Here is a 20,861-nt window from a genome sequence, read left to right on the forward strand (position 1 = left end):
CATAAAAAAAATTGGGCCCTTGGACATGACATACTATGGAAAATAATGCAATTCCACATGTTAGAATACTCAATAATAGAGGCCCAATTTGGACAAAGAAAATTAGGTCCCCCTATTTGAACCAACCAAGATCCATCACTTTATTTGCTTGTAGACTTTCTTCTTTTTTAGTACTAGTTGTTAACTTCTCCACACTAGCTTTTTTCATCAAATTAATCCTTTTTAAGGCCATAATCTCACATTTATGAGTCTTACAAGTGTGAGTGAGCAAAGAGTTTAACTCTTCAAATCCATAAATTAATTTGAGGTGTGATTTATGTGCTTGGATCAGTCCCAACTCAAATGGCCCTTGTCAATGCTATATATGCCATCTATTGGGCCAATTAACAACTTGATATTGGCTTGATTTGGGCTAAGAGAGCAACATAATTGAAGTTAATCTATAAACCACATACACACACACACACACACACACATAAAAAGGAATCTTCATACCAACTTTTAGATTGTAGACAAAATCTTAAATTAGTGGGGTTTTGGTTAGGGGGGAATATTTGACTAAGACCTTGTTGTCTTTGTAGTTGCGGATGTTTTGTAATTAAGTAATGATCTTGGGTTGTACCATGCTGGGAGTTTTTAAGAAGCAAAGAAGATCTAGGCATCTCAATGATGAATATTTTGCTACAGGAGTAAGTACTTCAAATATTATGTTATATAATATAAAAGCCAACTCAAAGTACACTTAAGCTTTCTCATTGGTTACCTCGTCCATTCACATGTGAAGGAAGCATCAACTAGGCCAACACCCTTCTCCTCCTTCCAAAGCTACTCTCTTTGTACATGCTAAATGCCTCTTGGGGTTTGAAGTATCTCCTATATATTAACAAGATGAAAAAGAAGAGCTCATTTTATTACCCACTAACCCTAATGCCATTTCATTAATTAATGCTTAACTCACTTTTCTAATTAAGGCAGGTTTAATTAATCTTTTATAATTAGGCTGGCAGCCCCAATGAGGCTTCTTTTCATGCATGTATCATGATGTGGGTATTATTGACACTAGTCCTCACATAAGCATTACCACTATCAATTTAATTACAAATTAGTGTTATTAGTTACTCATGGTGTTGAATAAAAAAATGTAATATATAGAAAAATGAATGTGAAATGTGAATTGTGAATTGTGATACTCCCCAATGAGGCTTCTTTAATTTATTATTTTTTTAATCTCTATTATTATTAATTTATAATGATTATGAGGAAATAAAATCTCATGGGGTAATAACTAGTAAAAAGCTCATTGGTTGAACGTAATATGCCCACGTGGGGCTTGACTGGATGGGATTCCTTGCATCGGCCACTGCAGCAAACCTCGTACCGTACCTCTGGAACCTCGCGCTCGGTGTAAGCGTGCCAAGAATACTCTCGGTTGGTGGATGCATCGATCCTCCACTCCTTCACGTGCATGTCGGTCTCCTGGGCTTTTGACACGTACCCCCACTTCAATCTTGTATATATATATATATATATATATACACACACACACATATACACACCAGTTATGGTTATGATTTAGTTTGGAAGCAACTAATACTAGTTCAAAGAAACTTTGAGACATGAGAAGGTAACAAGGTAATCATGTGCATTTATAATTTTGCTTCTCCCTTTCTCATTTGATCAATTTATATACTATTAATTTTCTTTAGAAAGCTCTAGCTCCATGATTAATGATTAATACTTTCTTCAAAACTATACAGGGAGTCCTCAAAAGTGATGTTTGGCAATCAATATTAGCTAGAAAAATCCAGAGGCTCTTTTATCAACATAAACACATGAAACAAATAGTAGGAAGAAAAATATAATGTTAGTTGAACCAGGGTTAGTGCTCCTTGATTGAGTGGATCCAATGCTAATGTCAATGATTAAGACCGTCCACCGGCTATAATAATTATATCAAGCAATCAATTATTCTTGCGAGGTGTAATAAAATCATCGGTGGACCTAGCGTACGAAAATATTCAATGATATATATTAGTTCGAATCGCAGTTTATTTTAGTTGACTCAATCCAATAGCGATATTCTAAGAAGCTTGTTGAGAAATGTAGGTAATGGATCTTTAAATATTATGTTAGATTATCAATTAACTTAAAATTTTAACCTATATCACCCTCATTTTCTACTTGACAAATCTACCTTTCCTGTTTTAACTAAAGTGAAAAAATAAAAAATGAACTACTTAGGTTTGAATAGATCATTGGTTGTCCATTGACAAGTCTCATATTATACCTCACAATCATGAGATCATCACTTAGATGATAATATCCAATTTGAAAAGTAGGGCACTAAGGATAGCGTCATGTTTATTATTATTATTATTATTATTATTTTTCAAAAAAATATCTGTCATATTTGGCATCTTCCTTAGATCGCCATCAATATATAGATATATATGTAGTGTAACTTGATTGGAATTACCCTAACATAGCTAGTAGTCGCACCACACCTTCTTCCTTGCAAATAAATAAAGCCAATAACTAATTACGTCACACAAATTAGTTAGTGAAGGGCAAAATATCGATAAGATTCTTGTGGGTCCCTTGAAATATTTTCCAAAATAACTATAAAATATGGCTAACTAACGTTGGAATGTTAGCTTAGAGTGGAAGGTAAAACGATGGAGTGTGAAGATAAATGGAAAGAATACATACGTGAGAGAAATTAAAATCGGCGACGTTGTTCCTAACTTTCCGTGAGACGTTGTTATTTACGTTTGAGCCCTAAAAAAGAGAGCACGAGGTTGGGATGAAGGGCGAAATGGTCATTGTAGGGATGCCCCTCCGCGCCACCCCTACCCTAGGCCCTAGGAGTCTAGAGCCGTCAGGGGAGGGGAGGAGGGAGAGGACCGTAGGGCACACGGATCCACGTCCACACGCGTCAGCAATCTATTCGCCATGCAGCGCTCTCGAAAGAAAATTGCAAAAAACCGCCCTAAAAATAGTAAAATTAAGAAACAAGGCCTTCGCTGTTGGCCAACCCTTTCCATTCATGGAAGAATAAACAAATCGATATGAGGTTTTAGGTCTGCCACCTGATCTCAAAAGAGACATCCCAATACTCCCTCCTCCTTCTTCTTCTTCTTCTTCTTCCTCAAAATACTCGGAAAAAGGTTTATTTTCTCTATTTAGATCTCTCCTTTTATCCTCCTCCTCCTCCTTCTTCTTCTTCGTCTTATTCTTATCTTATTCTCTCTTCTTTTTTATTATATTTGATCAGTTAATACTTAGGAGGAGGAGGAGGAGGAGGAGGAGAAGAAGAAGAAGAAGAAGAAGAAGAAGAAGAAGAAGAAGAGGATATAAAAATATGGGGAGGGGAAAGATTGTGATAAGGCGGATTGATAACTCCACAAGCAGGCAAGTGACTTTCTCAAAGAGGAGGAATGGACTGATCAAGAAGGCCAAGGAGCTCGCCATCCTCTGCGACGCCGAGGTCGGCCTCGCCATCTTTTCCAGCACCGGCCGCCTCTACGATTTCTCCAACACAAGGTATAACCACCACCTCCAACTCCTCCTCCTCCTCCTTCTTCTTTGTTTCGTCTAAAGCTGCATGATGTAAAATTTTCTCAGTAAATCTTGGACTTTTTATTTTTTTTCTACCAATGGTTTTGGATTTGAGGTAAGTAATTAGGGCTTTCTTTGGTTGTTAAAACAACGGTAGATGTTTGTCGAATAGGGTTTTCAAGGTATTCAGGGCAAATCTATACATTTTGTAAGTTAGGGTTTCTGCATCTCTTTTATTCTTCATGATTCTGAACGTAACTATCGCCCCCTCCTCTTCATCGTCTCTTTTTCCTAGTAGTTTCTCTTCCTTCAACAGGTGAGCCTGTTCATTGGATGGATTTTATAAAAGGAAAAGACTCGAAAGAGCATCTATAAGAAGCTATGATAATTCATACATCTTTGTCGAATAGAATTTTTAAATGTACGTTTACACTTTTATGAGTGAGAAGAATCCTCATTTGTCAGAGATGACAAATTATTCGTTTGGACAGTTAGAATAATTTTTCTTTTGACTACTGAAGGTATTTCTTATGTCAGTCTTTTGAGATACAAATGATGATTTTGATCATAACCACATTGAAGAATCTAATTGATTTAATTGTCACACATAGAGAAAGAAAGTGGATAACAATGCATGACATAGATCTTGAATCAGATTACCTTCCAACTATTATTTCCACTCTCTTTGTGGAATTTTTAGGTTTTTCATTTCTTTTCTTGTGAGATGGTACTTCAGCAAGCTTGTTAATTATATCTCATCTCCCACCAAGTTTGAGTTACTATTTACCCAAATTGATAAAGAACAAAAGCTGGGGATGAGAAAGTTACTGACTATACTAATTTCTATGTAAACAATAAAGTTGCTTGGCATATGATGATTTTACCTTCAAGATCCAAGAAAGTTAGTCCATATATAAGAGGTTTTAAAAGTTTAAATCTCACTTTTTGTTGTTACAAATGGTATTAGATTAAGCATGTAATGTATACTTCATTGTCCAGCATGAAGTCTGTGATAGATAGATACAACAAAACAAAGGAGGAGCATAGTTTTGCCGTGAATCCAACTTCGGAGGCTAAGGTATGCTATAAGATCCGGTATTTATCATATTTATTAGTAGACAAAGAATTTGTAGATGCATGATGGATCTTATAACTACTCTTTTTTGACATTCAATTTGTTTTCATGTCATATTGGAAAAACTAGATGCTAAATAATTTTTGATACTATGACAAACAAGTTCAAGAAAATAAGAGACTTACATTATTTGTTGATCCCGGAGGACTTAATTTGTGATCCATAATAAATTTCTAGGGAGATTTTGAAAAAGACGTGTTAAAAGGTGTTGAAAGAAAGAGACATTTGAATAATTTATGTCAATAAGGTTGCCGGAATGATTGATGGAATTCTTACATTTTTTTCCCGTGATAAGCTATCTGAGGATACATAATAATTAATTTGTCGATGACATTATTAGATAATCTTTTTGACGGCATTGTCTTGATAATAGACCTAACATAATGAAATATGCTAAGGTAGAAGTAGGGGTAAGAACTTTAGTGTCTAAATTTTTCAAAATAATCCTAAAACTAAGTGCGTGTGTGTGTGTGTGTGTGTGCGTGTGTGTGTGTGTTGATATTTGGATTGGAAGACTTTAATATATGTGGATTGGTAGAAGGGATAGACAGGAATGGACAAGAGACTAAAGAGAGTCTTTAGAAGATTTTTGCGTCAAATGATTTGGCATTTTTGGCTTGATTTACAATTATGTGAAGCCTTGTTTTTATAGGCTCTATAATTAGTAACTCTCTACTCAAATTAATTACTCATGAGTTTCTCTTTTACAAGAAAACACTACGATTACTCTTTCTTCCCTATGTTTCTCATGCGCTTAATAAACAACTTAGAGAAATTTCTCTTGACATGAGAATTGAAGTATATTAATTTCTAACACTCCCTTTTTTGCACCTTTCTTCACAACTCTAATGAGTTCTCGTATATAAAAGAATCTTCCTTTGGCAAGTGCTTTGGAGAAGATACCAGCTATTTGCTCATAACATACACAATTGTAGATACAACATCTGCCCAAAAGTCATCAGGCATCCATTTTTTATTTGAGCATTATGTTTGCCATTTTGTTATGGGTGGGTGGATACATTCACTTCATAAAATTTGTCAAAGTTCTTTGAGATATATTCACCATCTAGAGTTGTCCTTCTCAAAACTTTGATAGAGTATTCACTTTACTTCTTAACATAAGCTTTAAATTTATTGAAAACTTCAATTTTTTTACTTTTCTCTTTAAGCAAATAAATTCATATCATTCTTGTATAATCTACAAAAATGATAAAGTACTTGTTATGACTGAACGATGGAGTCTGTTTTTTTTTCCGCATATATCTATGTGAACAAGCTTTAACGGTATCTTTGCTCTCCGGTCTCCATCTATAGAAAATAATGAGTGCTAGTGCTTTCCCACAATATATGTTTTACAAGTCCCAAACTTGTTCTTGATTTCCGGCAATCCATTCACCATTTCCTTTTTCTTGGCTAAACATCTTTAGCCCTTGAAAGTTAAAGACGACAATATTTTTATGGCACAACTATATCTCATCTATGGCATCATTTTCAATGCAATATGTGATGCATGGTTAAATCAATAGGAAAGTTCCTATTCTTCTCCATTTTAATCTCAGCAACAATGTGCTTTCTATTCTATTTTGCAAGCATTATCTTCAAAATAAAAGGCCACTTTAAACCAATTGCCCAACACTTAAAAAGAGGTTTTGTGCTAGGTCTAGACATCTTTTATATATCTTAGGTTTTTTTGTTTCCACGGCTATAGTATCTTCCCTTTTGCTTGCACTATTGAGCCGTTTCCTATGCGTACATCAGAAATTACTGCAGTATCCATGTCAGGAAAAATCTTTCATCTCTTGACATGTGGTTATTACAGCCACTATCATGATACCAAATATCTTCTCTTTCTTGTGCATAAGATAAATTTTCTTCACTATCCTTCTTTTATAAGAAAAATTAACTTGCTCACTTCTTTTGAGCCTGAACTTCTCTATAGAACCATATTTTTTGCAGTTATAACACTAATTTTTAGAAAGCCATCAATTAGAAGTAGTGCGATTTGATTTCTTGCAAATTTTGCAATAAGAATTTTTAGAGAGCATACCTCTACTTCAATCTTCTTTTGTGCCTTGGTCTTGATCTTCCTCTTTTTTGTGTCTTCTTTCTTGTAATAATTTTCTTTATCATTCTTGAGAAAATTGAGTTCTAAAAGAAACGTTTGTCTCGAATGCACTTTCAATAGACCGGTCAATATGGCTCACTTTTCTTGCTCATGAGAAAGTAGAGAACCTATTCTTGACCTGATAAAGTAGAAATACTTTTGGCCTCCTCTATAACTGCGATTATATAATCATATTTCTCTGATAGACTAATAAGAATTTTCTCTACTATCTTTTGATCAGTAAATTTTCCCAATAAAACTTCATGTGATTGACATTTTCTACGTCTTCTTTCATGAAATCTGTATCTTTCATTTTTGAAATTTTCAATTCTCTTCTCAAAATTTGGAGTTTCATATCTTATGCTTCCTTTGCTTTCGAGGCTCTAAAATCTTCATACATATTGTCTCTGTCAATCTTCTATTAGAATATCCCATCCCATGCTTCCTTTGAAATCTGTATCTTTACTTTCGATTCTTTTTCTTCAAAAATTGAAGAACATCCGCTTTCGTATCTGGCTCTGATACTACTTTTTAAATATTTGGATTGAAAAACTTGAACATGTATAGATCGGTAGAAGGGATATATATATATGAATGGACAAGATACTCACGAAGTCTTTAGGAAACTTTGCTTTAGTTGATTTGATTTTTTTTTTTAGCTTGATTTATAAATACAAGAAGCTTTGCTTTTATAAGCTCTCTAACCAGTAACTCCATTACTCAAATTATCTTGGCAATTACTCTTGAATTTCTCTTTTATATATAAAAAAACCATTACATTGCTCTTTCTTTCTCATGCACTAAATAAATAACTTAGAAGTAATCACGCATATTCGACAGAGTTTTCATTATATCTAGCTTGTAATTCAACAGGAATAAAAAACCAAATTTATGATGAAAATGCACATAATATAGAGCCTGGCACTCGAACTGGTATGCCTCTAGCCTGTTATCTGATTATAGTATATTATGAGACAATCAATAATTTGTGGATCAGAAACTAGATAATGAAGGTACAATTATATACAGCACCAAATGATGTTGAGAAAGGATACTAAGCTCGGTTGCTCTCTCTCTCTCTCTCTTAAAAACTTTTAACATGAATTCTTCGGAAACAAAGAAATCTTAGATTTGATGATATTCCCCTCTTAGATTCTTTTAAACTCTTCAATAAAAAGATTTCCCAAGATGCGGGCAAAGTTGTGGGCTATTCTTAATTTGCCAGCCAAGTTTCCCAATGAGCAAGAGTGCCACAATCTATTGATTTTGTTGTGTTATCACGTGTGAGAATAACCTTACATCTAACAAATCTTTGGGATTGTGATGTAGTTCTAATATTTGAAGTCAAGAAGATAAATTAAAAGCACTAAATCCCCAAAAAATTTTGGGGTAGATAGAGGTTCCAATAGATCTATTATTAAGTGTCAGACTTGAAAAGTACTTATTATTTTGTTCCTATAGATTAGTGCTACAGGCCTTTTGTAACCATAATATTATGATAACAATTTCAGCAATGTTCTGAACACTGCTTTTGCTGAATCTGATAGCAAAGCAATCATAGATGACATGGTAAATACAGAGTAAAGCTTGAAACTCTTGGTCTAAATCTTTAGATTGAAAGCATCCAAGATAAATCTTCTCTTGTTAACAACAATTTATACTTGAATATACACTCAGTGACTATCTAATTCATCTTGACAAACCACAGACATTCCATATTAAGATATACTAGCAACAAAAATATGGACAATGCAAAGCTACATTAGCAGCTCTGTATCAGAGAATAAGTATCTTGTTCCACAGCAAGTTGTGAAACAATATTTAGCAACATCACTGACGGTCTCAACTGTCTCGACAATTGAGATTCACAATGAGTAGTGTGTAGTTGAACAGTTTGTTATGAATGTTACTCCAGCTTGTTATTGGTTAACTGGCCAGAACCTCTTCAAGATCATTCTATGCAGTGCACAGAACCTGGCGTATGGCCTCAACTCATTCTTGGCTGACACAATGAAATAGCAGTTAGGATAGTATATGGTTCATGCATTTGTTAAACTATAGAGAAATTAGATAATGCAAGACTGAAGTACTTTACCTATTAGAACTCTGATTAAAAGATCATTACAGACTCAAAAAGTTGGTATAGTAACAAGCGTTCATATGATTATCTAGCCGACACTTCATGACTTTGGAAGATGAAGCTGTAGGGCAAAAAGATGATGTACAGATTCCTCAATCCAAACATAATGCGTTCAGAGCTACCAATCCACACACACACACACACACACACACACACACACACACACATATATATATATATATATATATATATATATATATATATATATATATATGTAGACACACACACAAAAATAAATCTACTATATGTGGAAATGAATGTGAAAATTCCATATTTCACGGACAGGGAATTACACATGAAAGAATATAAAGGTTATCTTATTCAAGAATATGCATTTCCAAACATAAAGACATGTTTACATAAAGATCCAATAATTCCATATAAGTTTCACATTATTTAACTAGAAATAAATGGAGAAGGATAAATACAGCCGATCACAAATAGTTGGGACTCAAGCTTTTTGTTGTTGTTCACATTTTTAATCTCATACTTTACTTATGTATCGGATTTTCATATTTATTGTATATCACAGTTCTTTCACGAGCTGACAGCTATACTTGATATTCATGCCACGTAAAATATAGCAAAAACCATAAAACTGAACTTTGTGCATGTTACCGACTCTAGTTCTGGCAAAGGGAAGCAGCAAGCTTAAGGCAGCGACTGCACAACTTGCAAGAAAATCATAGGTATGATCATTCACTTAACCCTTGAATAATTTCAAAGTAAAGTTACTCCTAAAAAGTCACTCATCATTATAAAAAGCATAATCACTGAATACCTTCCACAATAGTTCATCTCTGCTAGTTTTCTTCAGTAGAAATAATCAAATGCCTGTCACATATTAAATGATACTTAAGACTATCTTGAATATGGCACCAAGATGAATGAGAAACCATTCTAAGTGCAAATGACAATTGACCTTCATGTATGACTAAATTAAAACTCCTAAGTCCTAACTATAAAAAAAGTGACAAATTATTTATTAAAACCATAACTTGCATTCAGTAATTCTGTTAAAATGGGTAATAGGAAGTTACAACTAGTCAATTAAAGAATATGTACATAACATGACAATCTACAAATTTTGGCAAATGATCCCAGGCAGTTGATGGGAGAACAGCTTTCTGGACTAAGTGTGAAGGATCTACAAAATTTAGAGAACCAGCTAGAAATGAGTCTACGTGGTGTGAGAACGAAGAAGGTCAATTAGACTTAAGCTTCAATCTTTTCACATTTTTGTTTCTTTAGAAATTCTTCATGCAGTCAATTTCACCTTGCAGGATCAACTTCTAGTTGATGAAATTCAAGAACTGAATCGAAAGGTTCCACAACATAAACTAACAATATCTCTTGGTAAAGAAAATGATGCATCAATTGGCTAATTTCTTGCCGTATGCATTGCAGGGAAGCCTTATTTACCAAGAGAACATTGAGCTCCGTAAGAAGGTAAACCTCATTTGTCTAGGAAAATTGGAATTCCATGAAAAGGTATAAGATTAGAGAGCTGAAGGAGTTCAAAAGTGTAGAAAATTATTAAATGAATCATTATAGCACATATTTAATGCTGAATTGGTAGTTTAACACAAGTTAAGAACCTGATCCTCAGGTCTACGAAACAAGAGGAAAAAATGGAGTCGATGGAGATTCACATATTGCATCTATCACAGAGGATGAAAGCGCTTCTGTTCGTCTCGAACTAAGCCAGGCTAACCAGCCACAACAACAAGCACATGGGTTGCACTTTAGAGCACCAAATCTAAGGTAACCTCTCCTTTCCAAACTTCAAAATATATGAAGCACTTTTTACAAGTTCAATCAACATAATTCAATTTTCTGAACTTGCAGCAGACTCCAACTGCACTAAGAAGATGATCCAGGAAACTTGGTTGGCTCTCTATGTTATTTCATTAATAATGTAATTATTGTTCTAAGGTGTACAATAGACTCCACCTAATAGTAAGATTTTCTGTATAAGCAAGAGCAGGATCAATACTTGACACAATCATATATATGGTGTGCGGCTGATAGGAAGGCTCATTTTCTATGTAAAGATATGTTGCAGTGAAAATGCAGAGATATTACCAGGTACCTATTTCAAGAACTTCCAATTATCTATTTGCTATATAAGATGTGTAATTGTAATGGATGCTGACTGATTTATCATTGCAACAACCAGGATGTTTTTGGATCACCTTAATGCACCGTAACTACTAGTTCCTAGCTGTAGTATTTTCTAATTATAGCAAATGAATGAAAATCTTTCTACATTAATGCAAAAATAATTTGTGATCTACCAAAAAGCATAAAACAGTTCGTAAACTCGGTGTCTGGGAAACTCTATTAGCTGAGAAACACGGGAACACAAATAAATATGACATGATACGGACATGAGGATACGATAAATCTTGAAAAAATAGCACGACACGTTGAGGACACGACAAAAATAAATAATTAAAGCATTACATATATATATATATATATATAATTAATACATTTAAATAAATATTTGCCTAAACTTATAACATAAATACATACACATGTATAAATTGTTCATAAGAGAAAAATAAAGTGTATATAATGCCACAGTCAATAATGATAATGCTAATAATACGTGACAATATAATTTAATATTATGAGAATAAATAACTAATTAGGTTACTTAACTTTAGTGGATGGCATAGGCTTGTGATTGTCGCATTATATTCTACAGCATATGTAGGAAATTCTTGCAATAGATAAATTCTATTATAACATTTTATAACGTATGATAAATTTTATGCTCAAAACGTGTCTCAAGAATATCCTAGAGTGTCCAAAGAGTGTTCCAAATTTATTCTAAATTTTTTTAATTATTAGATACTTCATAGGAGTATCCAACACGTATGTCCAACAAGTGTCCGACAAGTGTCAAACATGGACATGACATGCTATTTTAAGTGTCCATTTTTTTTAGAATATTAGTCAGCCATGGGCAAAATGTAAGGAAATGCATGAAATAAGTAAACTGCTTCAAATAATACGCACATCGCATGAAAGCAGGAACAGAATTATGGCCTGACGCTTGAAGGATTAGCAAGACACGCACTAGGAAGAATTGATGAGCACTGAAGGATCTGATGGTCCAATTAGCATACAGCCCAAAAGATATGCATTAAAGATAGAAAATAGAAAATCTGTAAAATGTGAAGTAAGATCACTCTGTCTTGCCACTCATGCATTCCTATATGCCGAGGCAATATTAGTCGGTCATCATAATCATTGTACAACCATAATTATTGGGCTTAACCAAGTGCTGCCAGGTATATCATTTTTTCAATAAGAAGGCTCAAGAATTCAAGGAAGTTATACAATAAATGACATGGCTGATGCTCAATCATCATATACTTTTCGATTTTGCATCTCTTGAATGAGATGCTTTATTTTCTGCTGCATGCATCCTAAAAGATATCAAATGCAAGCCAAATATCTTCAGAAAATTCCAGCAATTGAATCTATGTTTCATTGTTTTGTATAAGTCATTGTAAAGTATGACGGTAGTAGGGGCTTGTAAGGAAATGACCTAGTACATTGCACAACATAGAGAATTCAGAATAGTGACATCTAAGTATATTCAGAACCTGGTTAGACTGCAAGTAGAACTAGGTACACAAAAGAAAGAAAATTGCAGAGGACAGCTCTAATTTCCTAACCGGAAAAACTCCGTTCTTCTATACAGTTAAATGTGTAATACATCATAAAGCAGAACAGGACTACTAGGCAAATGACTTAATGATATAAGTAGATAAGCTCCAGTCATGTCCTTCACATGGAAGCAGTTTCATGTGAAAAGTTGACACAATCTACAGCTCCGAATAAACATCCATCAGTTAACAAGATAAAAACTATTGACTTTCAGAGCTGAGGTCAATCAAGTAAATTGAGGAGAAACAACATGGTTAAAGAACTCCGAAATTAAAAAAACCTGACCAAGATAAAGATTTCATATCAGGAAAAAAAAAACTTGCCCAATCTTACAGCTCTATCAGTGAGCACATTCCAAGTAACGGAGGAGATATAGTTCTCACCATATTAATGAAACTTTGAACCAAACTGAAGTCATTCACACCAAATGAAAGAATTAATATCTACTTCGAAGTCTCACCAAATAAGATTTATCAGATTCTCTTGTTCAATGAGTAAATCATTTCCTATGGAAAAGATTCTTGAATTATAAAAGAATTAATTTCAGGAGATCAGAAGATACCATGTCCTTTGTGATCCAGATATAAGAATAAAATCCCTCAATTAACAGTAATGGTTTTATACCCCAAATAAAAGGATCACATAGGAAATACTGCTTACGTCCACATCTGATCAAGGGCTAGAAGGTCAACAAATTGATGGTTAAGATTCAGACCATTTCTTGATATTTAGATAAGCAAAGCTTCACAACTATGGAGGCACTGTTATAAGGATCAGCATTTGGTGGAGTCAGGCTAAAGAAAGGCTGCGACCAATGAAAGGCAACTCTCATATGTCAATAGCATTTGCGCAATTTAAAACTTTTTGTTAACTTGAAAAATTCTTGCAAGATGTGCAGTTGTTCTCCCGTGCTTGCTATCACCACGTGCAACACCTAGTAGAAAAAAGAAAATCCAAAGATCATCAGAAGAAGATGATCCGACTATTATAATTGTTATTTTAAGGAAAAAGAATATGGTAGTTATTTATATGACTGCTCAATCAATTCCATAAAGAACACCGCAGCCAAATCTAAAAGATGCAGTGACTACAATCTTCAGATTACCATCACATATACAGAAATGAAGTTTTTGTCATCCAATTTAGTTACTTGAGCTTGCATCCTATGATATTTATTCAATGGAAAGTTGGGTTTACATCAATCTAGCAATCATTATTTTTTACAATTGGCTGTCCCAAAAAGAGAAAAACCTTTCTGCTAATAATCAGATTCCTTAAAAACAATAATTAGGGCATGAACAGGATCACATATCTCAAAAAGGATGGAACACTTAAGCCGATACAATCCAAGATTGACATGCTTTCACATGTTTGTCATGCTATATGATGAACTTCATGATATAATGTGTATTCCTATGGTGCTTCCACACTCTAGGGCATGCAGCACATCAATAGGGCACAAAGTGGAACAACTGACATGCGCCTACCTTGTCCAGGGGCACAAGATTTCACTTGCTAGATGGTAGGTTAAACCAAAAGACTGCATAAACAATATAAATGGCCTTAACAAAGTATAATTCTGAAATCATGTATTAGTAGAACTTTTAGATTGTTACTTTTCTAACTTTTCTTCTTTATTGAAACATGAATACTCTTAACAAATGGAAACTTCAAAAGCTAGACTGTATGCAGTAAGTCATGTAACTGTCAAGAGTGAAGCTCCACGTAGTTCTAGGACTCCACTATAGAAGAAAATTTTTAGACGTTGACTAAACAATGACCTAACTATTAAGACTAATCCTTCAGAATGATCAAGCAATTCACATTTCTAAAACTAGTAACTCAATATCCCTAAAGGAGAATCCTACCACCAAATAAAGATGCTGCAATAATAACTCATGCTACTCAAAAGAACCATTCAATGGCACTTGTCAGCTAAACTAAATAGTTTGCTTCCACTATTCTTTGGACTACAGAAAAGCTTTGAATTCAAAATAGGTATTTAGCCTCAATCTATGATCCAGCCAATAGTGTAGACAACCCTATCATCAAGTGATCATACATATTATAAGTCCAGTCCCGCCATTATCTGTCCTCCATAAGGATTCTTCTGCCATTTCGTAGAAGGTTAACTTCAGTTCAAAATTCTATTGCAAATATTTATTGATTCCAAAGATAGGCTTCTTATGTTAACGGTTTGTGCTAGATTGACCAAATCATTTAGAGCTTGTTGATGATATTGACAGTAGTTGTAGGTCAAGTAACCTGCATATATCCCAATGTAGATATGGACCGACTATAACCTAACAAAGCTTGAAATTTTATTTTGAAGTGATTTAGTTCTCATTTGGTGCATTACCCAATGGGCTAAGACATCCATGCATTCATACAAATCCTGTGATAAAAGGCAAAGGGCAAGGGGCAAGGACTTCGCACAGAGGTTCCCACTTTAAAACATGACGCTTCTTTCCATCTGCTTTTGCCTAAAGGTGAGCACCCAGAACTAAAGGGTGAAGCAAAGGCAAGCTTCACCAATGAAAAGAAAGAAATGCACCAAAGATTTTGGCTTTCTGAAATGATAAACCCCTTTGGAGTTCACGTAATTCAAACAAAGCACCTCCAATACCAATTTGTAGTAAAGAATTCTCCAACATCAAAAATATGTAAACCCGCATTTATTCTACAATAATCAAGACAACGAACAGGCATACATGACCAGCTCACATGTAAGGAAATCAAGATGATTAAGTAATAAACCAATAAAAAGAAAACTTAAAAGTCCATCTTCTTATGCTGTCCGTTCTATCGTTATTTCACAAACTACTATCACCGAAACATCTTCCATTATATCAAGTAATTTGCAATGACGGCCAAGCAGTAACTCCGCGAATAGTTATACGCCTAATTGATGAAAACCTACAAACAGCGTGTCTAAATTGGAAAATAAATTGGTCCAAACAATCAAAAAAATCGGTGAGATTCCACACGGATGATATCAGGCCAATCCGTGCATATCAAGAACTAATCTTTTTTCCCAAATACAATATAAAAAGATCGAAGCAAGAAAAAGAATTCGTAGAAGAACAACTGGCATCCAACATACCTATCTATATGAGTAGTACCTGAACTCTTGATGCGGAGAGCTTTCCAGCCAAAGAATCTCTTCCACTTCCCCAGCCTCAACTAACCATCCTCTCCGATTCTTCGAGCCTAGAAAATTAATTCAAGGCCAGGAAACCCCACATCAAAACGCACGCCCACGGCCCACGTAGGGTTTGAAGGCAAAGGGTAAACAATCCAAGTACGGCGGGAAAAAAACATAACGGCGAAGTGAAACGGTTAGATCTCCATCCACGTCGCTGATCTAGTCTTGGATTCTCTCTCTTTGTTCTTTTTGTATTCCTCGGGATCGAAAGACGGATGTCATAGAAAGGAGAAGACAGGGGCAAAGGAGGTTCATTTAAAATATTAAAAAATTGAAACAGGGAAGCGGTATGATGTCTCTGCGGATCATTTTAAAAGGGTTTCTTTTATTGATTAAATGTATGTCTCTGCGGATCATTTTAAAAGGGTTTCTTTTATTGATTAAATGTATGTCTCTGCGGGTCATTGTGATTTATTTTTAATGGTTTAACTATCGCATGTTTGATGAATTTCCCAAGATTAAATTTTGACAGTACACAGGATTTACTTCTGATTAACTTTAAAAGACGTGGAGATGAATTGGTAAATAAACCTTAGGTGGTCCACCTTGGGCTTGCTATGATCTACCCGTACATTGTGGGATCTGAAGCCTCTGAAACAAATAGTGAGACATGGTGGAGGGAAGCAGAGATCAAGACCCTTTGTTTAATTACTTTACTTTGTCTTCTTTTTTTCTTTTCTCGAGGGAAGTGTTCCATGTCACATACTGTGAGGAAATTCTTGGTTGGATCACATGTCAGCAAGAAACAAAGAGTAAGTTGGACAATATTCTAATCAAGTAACATAACTAACTGCCACTTGGTGCCATGGTTAACATGACCAGAAAGAGTTCCTCTGAATCATAACAAAATAGGCAGTAGGCAATGATAAAACTCTTACGATTCGTTTTTTTTTTTTTTAATTAGTTTTTTTTAAAGTATAGTAGTAGTAAATTTGAATTCCTTTCAGAGACAACTAATGTTGGCATAATTCACATTTCACAATTTCCATAGCTGCAATTGACAAATTATAACACAAAATAGAACGAGCTGCAATCTATATTCTGAGGAAAGAAAGAAATGTTTTCCTTTCTATCGGAAAGGAATGACCAGATTTGGAGCTTGATTGATCTTGGAGTCCCTCAACTCTTTGCACACTCTGTCTAGCATCGCGAGGAAGTCCCTCACAATCACAAAAATCCGAAGTGGGTTTGCTTCATCCTTGCTCACGCCTCCATGGTAATACTCAGTGATATCTCTGACATGGAGCAGGACTCGGTCTTCATCGTCTTTCAGCTCTTTGATGGTCCTCTCGGCATGATTATTGAATGATTTCATGGAGTGTACAAAACTCTGGTTTGCGTCGTCAGTGGATAAATCCTTCTCTATCAGGTGCTTCAGCTGCGACATTCCGGCTGAGAGATTCGAGACTGAGCTTATTAGAACATCCAAGTCGATACTGGCCGTCTTCTTCACGTTGCAGAGCTCTGCGCTCAGTCCTGAGACAAGATCCAGGCCCATTGCCCTGCAATCGTCTTCCCTTTCCTCAGCAATCTTCGTCTTGTTACCAAGATTTGGAGATTGCAGTCGAATCATCTCTTGGACAACAAAATGTAGTAAGGTGGTCTTGCCATCAGTCCCCTTAACATCTGCCAGTTTTAGCAGAGCGTCAAGCTTGAAAGCTCGGGCGCCTCCTCTGATAGTTCCAACATTCATCCTGTTTCCTGTTTTTAGAACAGCTTCAAGTAGTCTTAGGAAAAGTCTGCTGGACCTAAGCTCCTTGCAAGCTGCCTGAAAGAATAAAACAATGCAGTTTAATTAGCACGCAGATGCAAGAGATTGATCGGATGGGGGAAAGATGCAATCACTTCTTACTTCAAGCATCGCGAAGGACTTGTTCAGGTGAGCTACTTCATCTTCGAAAGTTTCCCTGTATAACATGACCTCAATCCTTGAGAATGCAAATGGTATGTTTAGTACCACTTTGACAAATTTCTCCGCTGGGTCTAGTTCTTCGACGTCCCCAGCGTAGTTTGATAACTTCTCTTCTTCTTCTTTTGTGGGCATCATCTTAACAAGTGCTTCTAATTGTTGCACACATAATCCATTACCTGATGCAACCGAAAATCTATAACAAATCAACGGAAAGACCCACAGCAAAATATATCGATGTTATCACTTAAACTCACAAAGGTCTACCACCTTGCAGCAGAGCATCACAGATGTGATCCGTAGTCGTGTTTAAAGCCTTCAGCAATATAATGATGTTCTGCAATCTCTTTTGCTCCAAGACATGCTTGTTAGGAGACGGGGTCTTGCTTTTGGCTTCTTCATGCTTGGCTGAACTTTCCAGGTTATACCCAAAGAGCGATTCAATCATCTGCTCATCGAATCTGGATCCCGTTTAGCAAATAGTATGCTGATCAGAAAGAGAAGAAGAAAAAAAAAAGGAGGAAAGTTAATTAATCAGAATACTAGACTTACTCGAATGAGCTTGATCTGATTTTGTCCCAAACCATAGCACGGTCTGGCGCAGCTCGTACTTTGTCCCAGTGCAGTGGTTTCAACTTTGGCAGGGGTGAACCATCTTTGCCGACTGGTGTAGTTTGCTGAGTTGGGCAAGGAGGTGGTGGAGGTGGATAGCGGGAGTTGCAGCCGTTTTGAGCTATTGGTGGCTTCAAAGGTGGTGGAGGTGGTGGTTTCGGTATACTTGATGCCCCTGGAGTTCCTTTCGGAGGAGTCGAAAGCAAGTCTACCTTTGAAGGAGAAGTGGATGTTGCCATTGCTGGAAGTGAGCTTCCCAAATCATTCAAACGAGAATGTGGCTTGAATGGTGGTGGAGGTGGTGGTTTTGGTATACCGCCGACCCTAGAAGTGGTGGGACTACTATGTGATTTACCTAGTGGACTATGGGACTTGAAAGAATGCTCAGATCTCTGGATATCAAAAGATACCATCTCCTGATTGTTTGGAGTAGACGGTGTTTGAGAACGTTCAACCACCAAGCTTTGTGGAAAAGTAGGATGAGCTTTTCTCAGATCGACAGGAGTGGAGTGCATGGAAGGTCGCCTCTTTGACGCAAATGGAGAATGTACTGAAACAAACTGAGTTGATCTACAGATGGGTGAGATAGATGCGTATGAGGAATTAGATGGAGAACAATTTGGTGCAGAAGCTGAGCCATTTGGGGAAGGAGAGCAACATATGGAATGGAAAGACTCGTCATCATCGGACTGCAAATTTTCAGTAGGAAGATTTTCTTCATCTGAAAAACTTACAGTGTCTTGCTCACAGTTCATTACTTCTCCAGTATATGATGACGAGCTAGATGTACTCTCATTTGCTAAGGCAATCTTAGATTCAGAGGACTGTTTAAGACTAAAATCACTCTCCAGGTATGGTGCCAAAGAATTTAGATAGAATAGCTCTGGGCCAGGATCAAAACTCACCTTGTTCGTCGCACTTGATAGCCTCTGAGCCTTTGATCTTTTGCCGAATAGCGGCAATGATCTCTTCTGAGCTCTTCGAAACCTCTTACAAACTAATACTACGACAGCACTAATAATTATCAAGGATATTGCTCCAGCCAACACTGCAACTGCGATGGCTATCCTCTGACGTCTTACCTTAGCTCTGTCATCCCTTTCGTGCTCTCTACTTTGACCTGGCGGAGCAGCGTGACTCCGATGCAAAAGCGGCGACCGGGAGTAGATACGCGGATGGAATAGAGGGATAGGAGCTGGTGTTACGACTTCTTCCACTGGCGCCGGAGCTGGAGAATAGTGATAGCTGTGGTGCTTTGACCTTCCCAAGCTGGGACTCTTCGAGCCTAGTAATGATCTGAACTTTGATAGTATATGGTGTCCCATATCTCCACCCACATTGTCTTTTAGATCCCAAGCAGTGCCCAAGAGCTGGGAGTTGAAGAGCAGGAATGTGAAGGAGAGCAGCATGAGAAGGCAGAAGCAGCACTTTGAAACAGAGCCCATTTCTTGGAATCAGGAGGCTATCCTCAACATGTTAGATTTCTGTTTTGAGTGGAGCAAGGAAGAAAGTGAAGATGAGTAAAAGCTCATAAAAGAGCTGAAACCTTATGGCGGGGGTTTGTCTAGCATTGAAGTTGGGTGGTGGTGTGGATCTAAAGGTAGAACCTTCAATGCCACTCCAAGGAATCCCTGAACCTGGCAGTTGTGAGCAGTAATGCCCCCCTTCTCTTTTTACCCTCACCTTCCTATCTTCCCTTGGAGCTATTGCCAACCCAGAAACAACTTCTCATCATCTTGGCCCCTCCCCCCCTCTTCTGGGGTCCTTAGTTTGGTGAGATCCTTCTAGCTTTAACCCCAAGCCTTTATTTACCCTGTGACTTAGTACAACATTCTCCTATCATTCGCATGGCCGCAGCATTTCAAATTATGGTAAGAGAAATTTGAGCCAAATTGGTGTCAGAATGCGGTGTCTAAAAGTTTATGCCAAGTCGTAAGATCTTTTAATTGTTATATAAGAGCACTGTAGATTTGTGGGGTCTATTTTGGCTGGAATTGCTTGCCCTTTAAGTGGGTGGCAGTGCAAGCTTTCCATCAGAGATAGAGATGGGAGAGGAGCATGTAAGACAGAAACGGAGACTTAACAAACTACGTTGTTAGTATAATATGAAGCATGGTTGTTTGACGAGTTGTCTATATCCTTAAAGTTGCACTTAGCTTTCTCTCCTTTTGATTACTACGACTTTGGATTGCTAACATTTTCCATCCATCCGTGATTGACGCGGCTCTAATGGATAATTTCCTAGTTGGTAGCTCGAGGCTTATAAATTTTTGCTCATCCTCGTCAACATCACCGCCTAATCTTATCATACAATAGGACTAAATGCTTTGAAATATATAATTTATCTTAGTTAATAACTAATTATGTAACGTGGTAGGAGCACCAAAAAATAACTGCACATTTATGAGCCTAGGACTATAATAATAATGAATAAAAATAGGGCCCCACATCCATATATTAGAATAAAGTAAAATGGGGCCCATATGAAACCTAACAAACTTTCCAATATGCTCT

General features: G+C 36.3%; 2 protein-coding genes and 1 long non-coding RNA gene across 17 annotated transcripts; 1 reads left to right on the plus strand and 2 right to left on the minus strand.

The window, feature by feature from the left end:
- The first annotated feature begins 3,032 nt into the window (after positions 1–3,032).
- Positions 3,033–13,283, plus strand: LOC140773418 (MADS-box transcription factor 23-like). Of its 14 annotated transcripts, none has more exons than XR_012106466.1 (11): positions 3,033–3,167; positions 3,275–3,543; positions 4,558–4,636; positions 9,565–9,626; positions 10,042–10,141; positions 10,221–10,262; positions 10,345–10,386; positions 10,547–10,701; positions 10,786–10,825; positions 10,916–11,025; positions 11,117–13,283. XR_012106466.1 is itself a non-coding variant. In XM_073115958.1 (10 exons), exons 2-9 carry the CDS (start codon positions 3,362–3,364, stop codon positions 10,802–10,804), a joined length of 681 nt encoding a protein of 226 aa, XP_072972059.1. In that variant the 5' UTR covers positions 3,033–3,167; positions 3,275–3,361; the 3' UTR covers positions 10,805–10,825; positions 10,916–11,064. The 14 variants fall into 14 exon arrangements, 8 of the variants coding, with proteins under 8 accessions (XP_072972059.1, XP_072972060.1, XP_072972062.1 ...); XR_012106467.1 differs by having other exon boundaries at positions 11,980–13,283; XR_012106468.1 differs by having other exon boundaries at positions 10,920–11,025.
- LOC140773419 (uncharacterized) lies at positions 8,412–16,215 on the minus strand. The gene is made up of 3 exons (XR_012106471.1): positions 15,744–16,215; positions 13,282–13,555; positions 8,412–8,998 (listed from the first exon to the last, which is right to left on the minus strand). It is a non-coding gene; the product is annotated as an uncharacterized lncRNA (long non-coding RNA).
- A 543-nt stretch (positions 16,216–16,758) lies between these two features.
- On the minus strand, positions 16,759–20,141 carry LOC140772861 (formin-like protein 9). Of its 2 annotated transcripts, XM_073115083.1 has the most exons (5): positions 19,253–20,141; positions 18,288–19,171; positions 18,006–18,196; positions 17,679–17,914; positions 16,759–17,594 (listed from the first exon to the last, which is right to left on the minus strand). In XM_073115083.1, the coding sequence occupies exons 1-5, from the start codon at positions 19,790–19,792 to the stop codon at positions 16,896–16,898; spliced, it is 2,550 nt and encodes an 849-aa protein (XP_072971184.1). In that variant the 5' UTR covers positions 19,793–20,141; the 3' UTR covers positions 16,759–16,895. The 2 variants fall into 2 exon arrangements, with proteins under 2 accessions (XP_072971184.1, XP_072971183.1); XM_073115082.1 differs by having other exon boundaries at positions 18,288–20,139.
- Positions 20,142–20,861: the final 720 nt, after the last annotated feature.

The sequence above is a fragment of the Typha angustifolia genome, chromosome 13, assembly GCF_048772165.1.
Source record: "Typha angustifolia cultivar Huaian chromosome 13, ASM4877216v1, whole genome shotgun sequence".
Classification (NCBI taxonomy): Eukaryota; Viridiplantae; Streptophyta; class Magnoliopsida; order Poales; family Typhaceae; genus Typha; species Typha angustifolia.

What these genes read in the sequence shown, in the direction of transcription:
- LOC140773418 (XM_073115957.1), top strand. Translation starts at nt 3,362, where the DNA reads ATGGGGAGGGGAAAGATTGTGATAAGGCGGATTGATAACTCCACAAGC. An exon ending in ATCCAACTTCGGAGGCTAAG is followed by an intron (nt 4,637 to 9,564) that starts GTATGCTATAAG and finishes TACCGACTCTAG; the next exon opens with TTCTGGCAAAGGGAAGCAGC. An exon ending in TTCAAGAACTGAATCGAAAG is followed by an intron (nt 10,263 to 10,344) that starts GTTCCACAACAT and finishes TATGCATTGCAG; the next exon opens with GGAAGCCTTATTTACCAAGA.
- LOC140772861 (XM_073115082.1), bottom strand. Translation starts at nt 19,792, where the DNA reads ATGGGCTCTGTTTCAAAGTGCTGCTTCTGCCTTCTCATGCTGCTCTCC. An exon ending in CTGTGATGCTCTGCTGCAAG is followed by an intron (nt 17,915 to 18,005) that starts GTGGTAGACCTT and finishes CGGTTGCATCAG; the next exon opens with GTAATGGATTATGTGTGCAA. An exon ending in AGTCCTTCGCGATGCTTGAA is followed by an intron (nt 17,595 to 17,678) that starts GTAAGAAGTGAT and finishes TTATTCTTTCAG; the next exon opens with GCAGCTTGCAAGGAGCTTAG.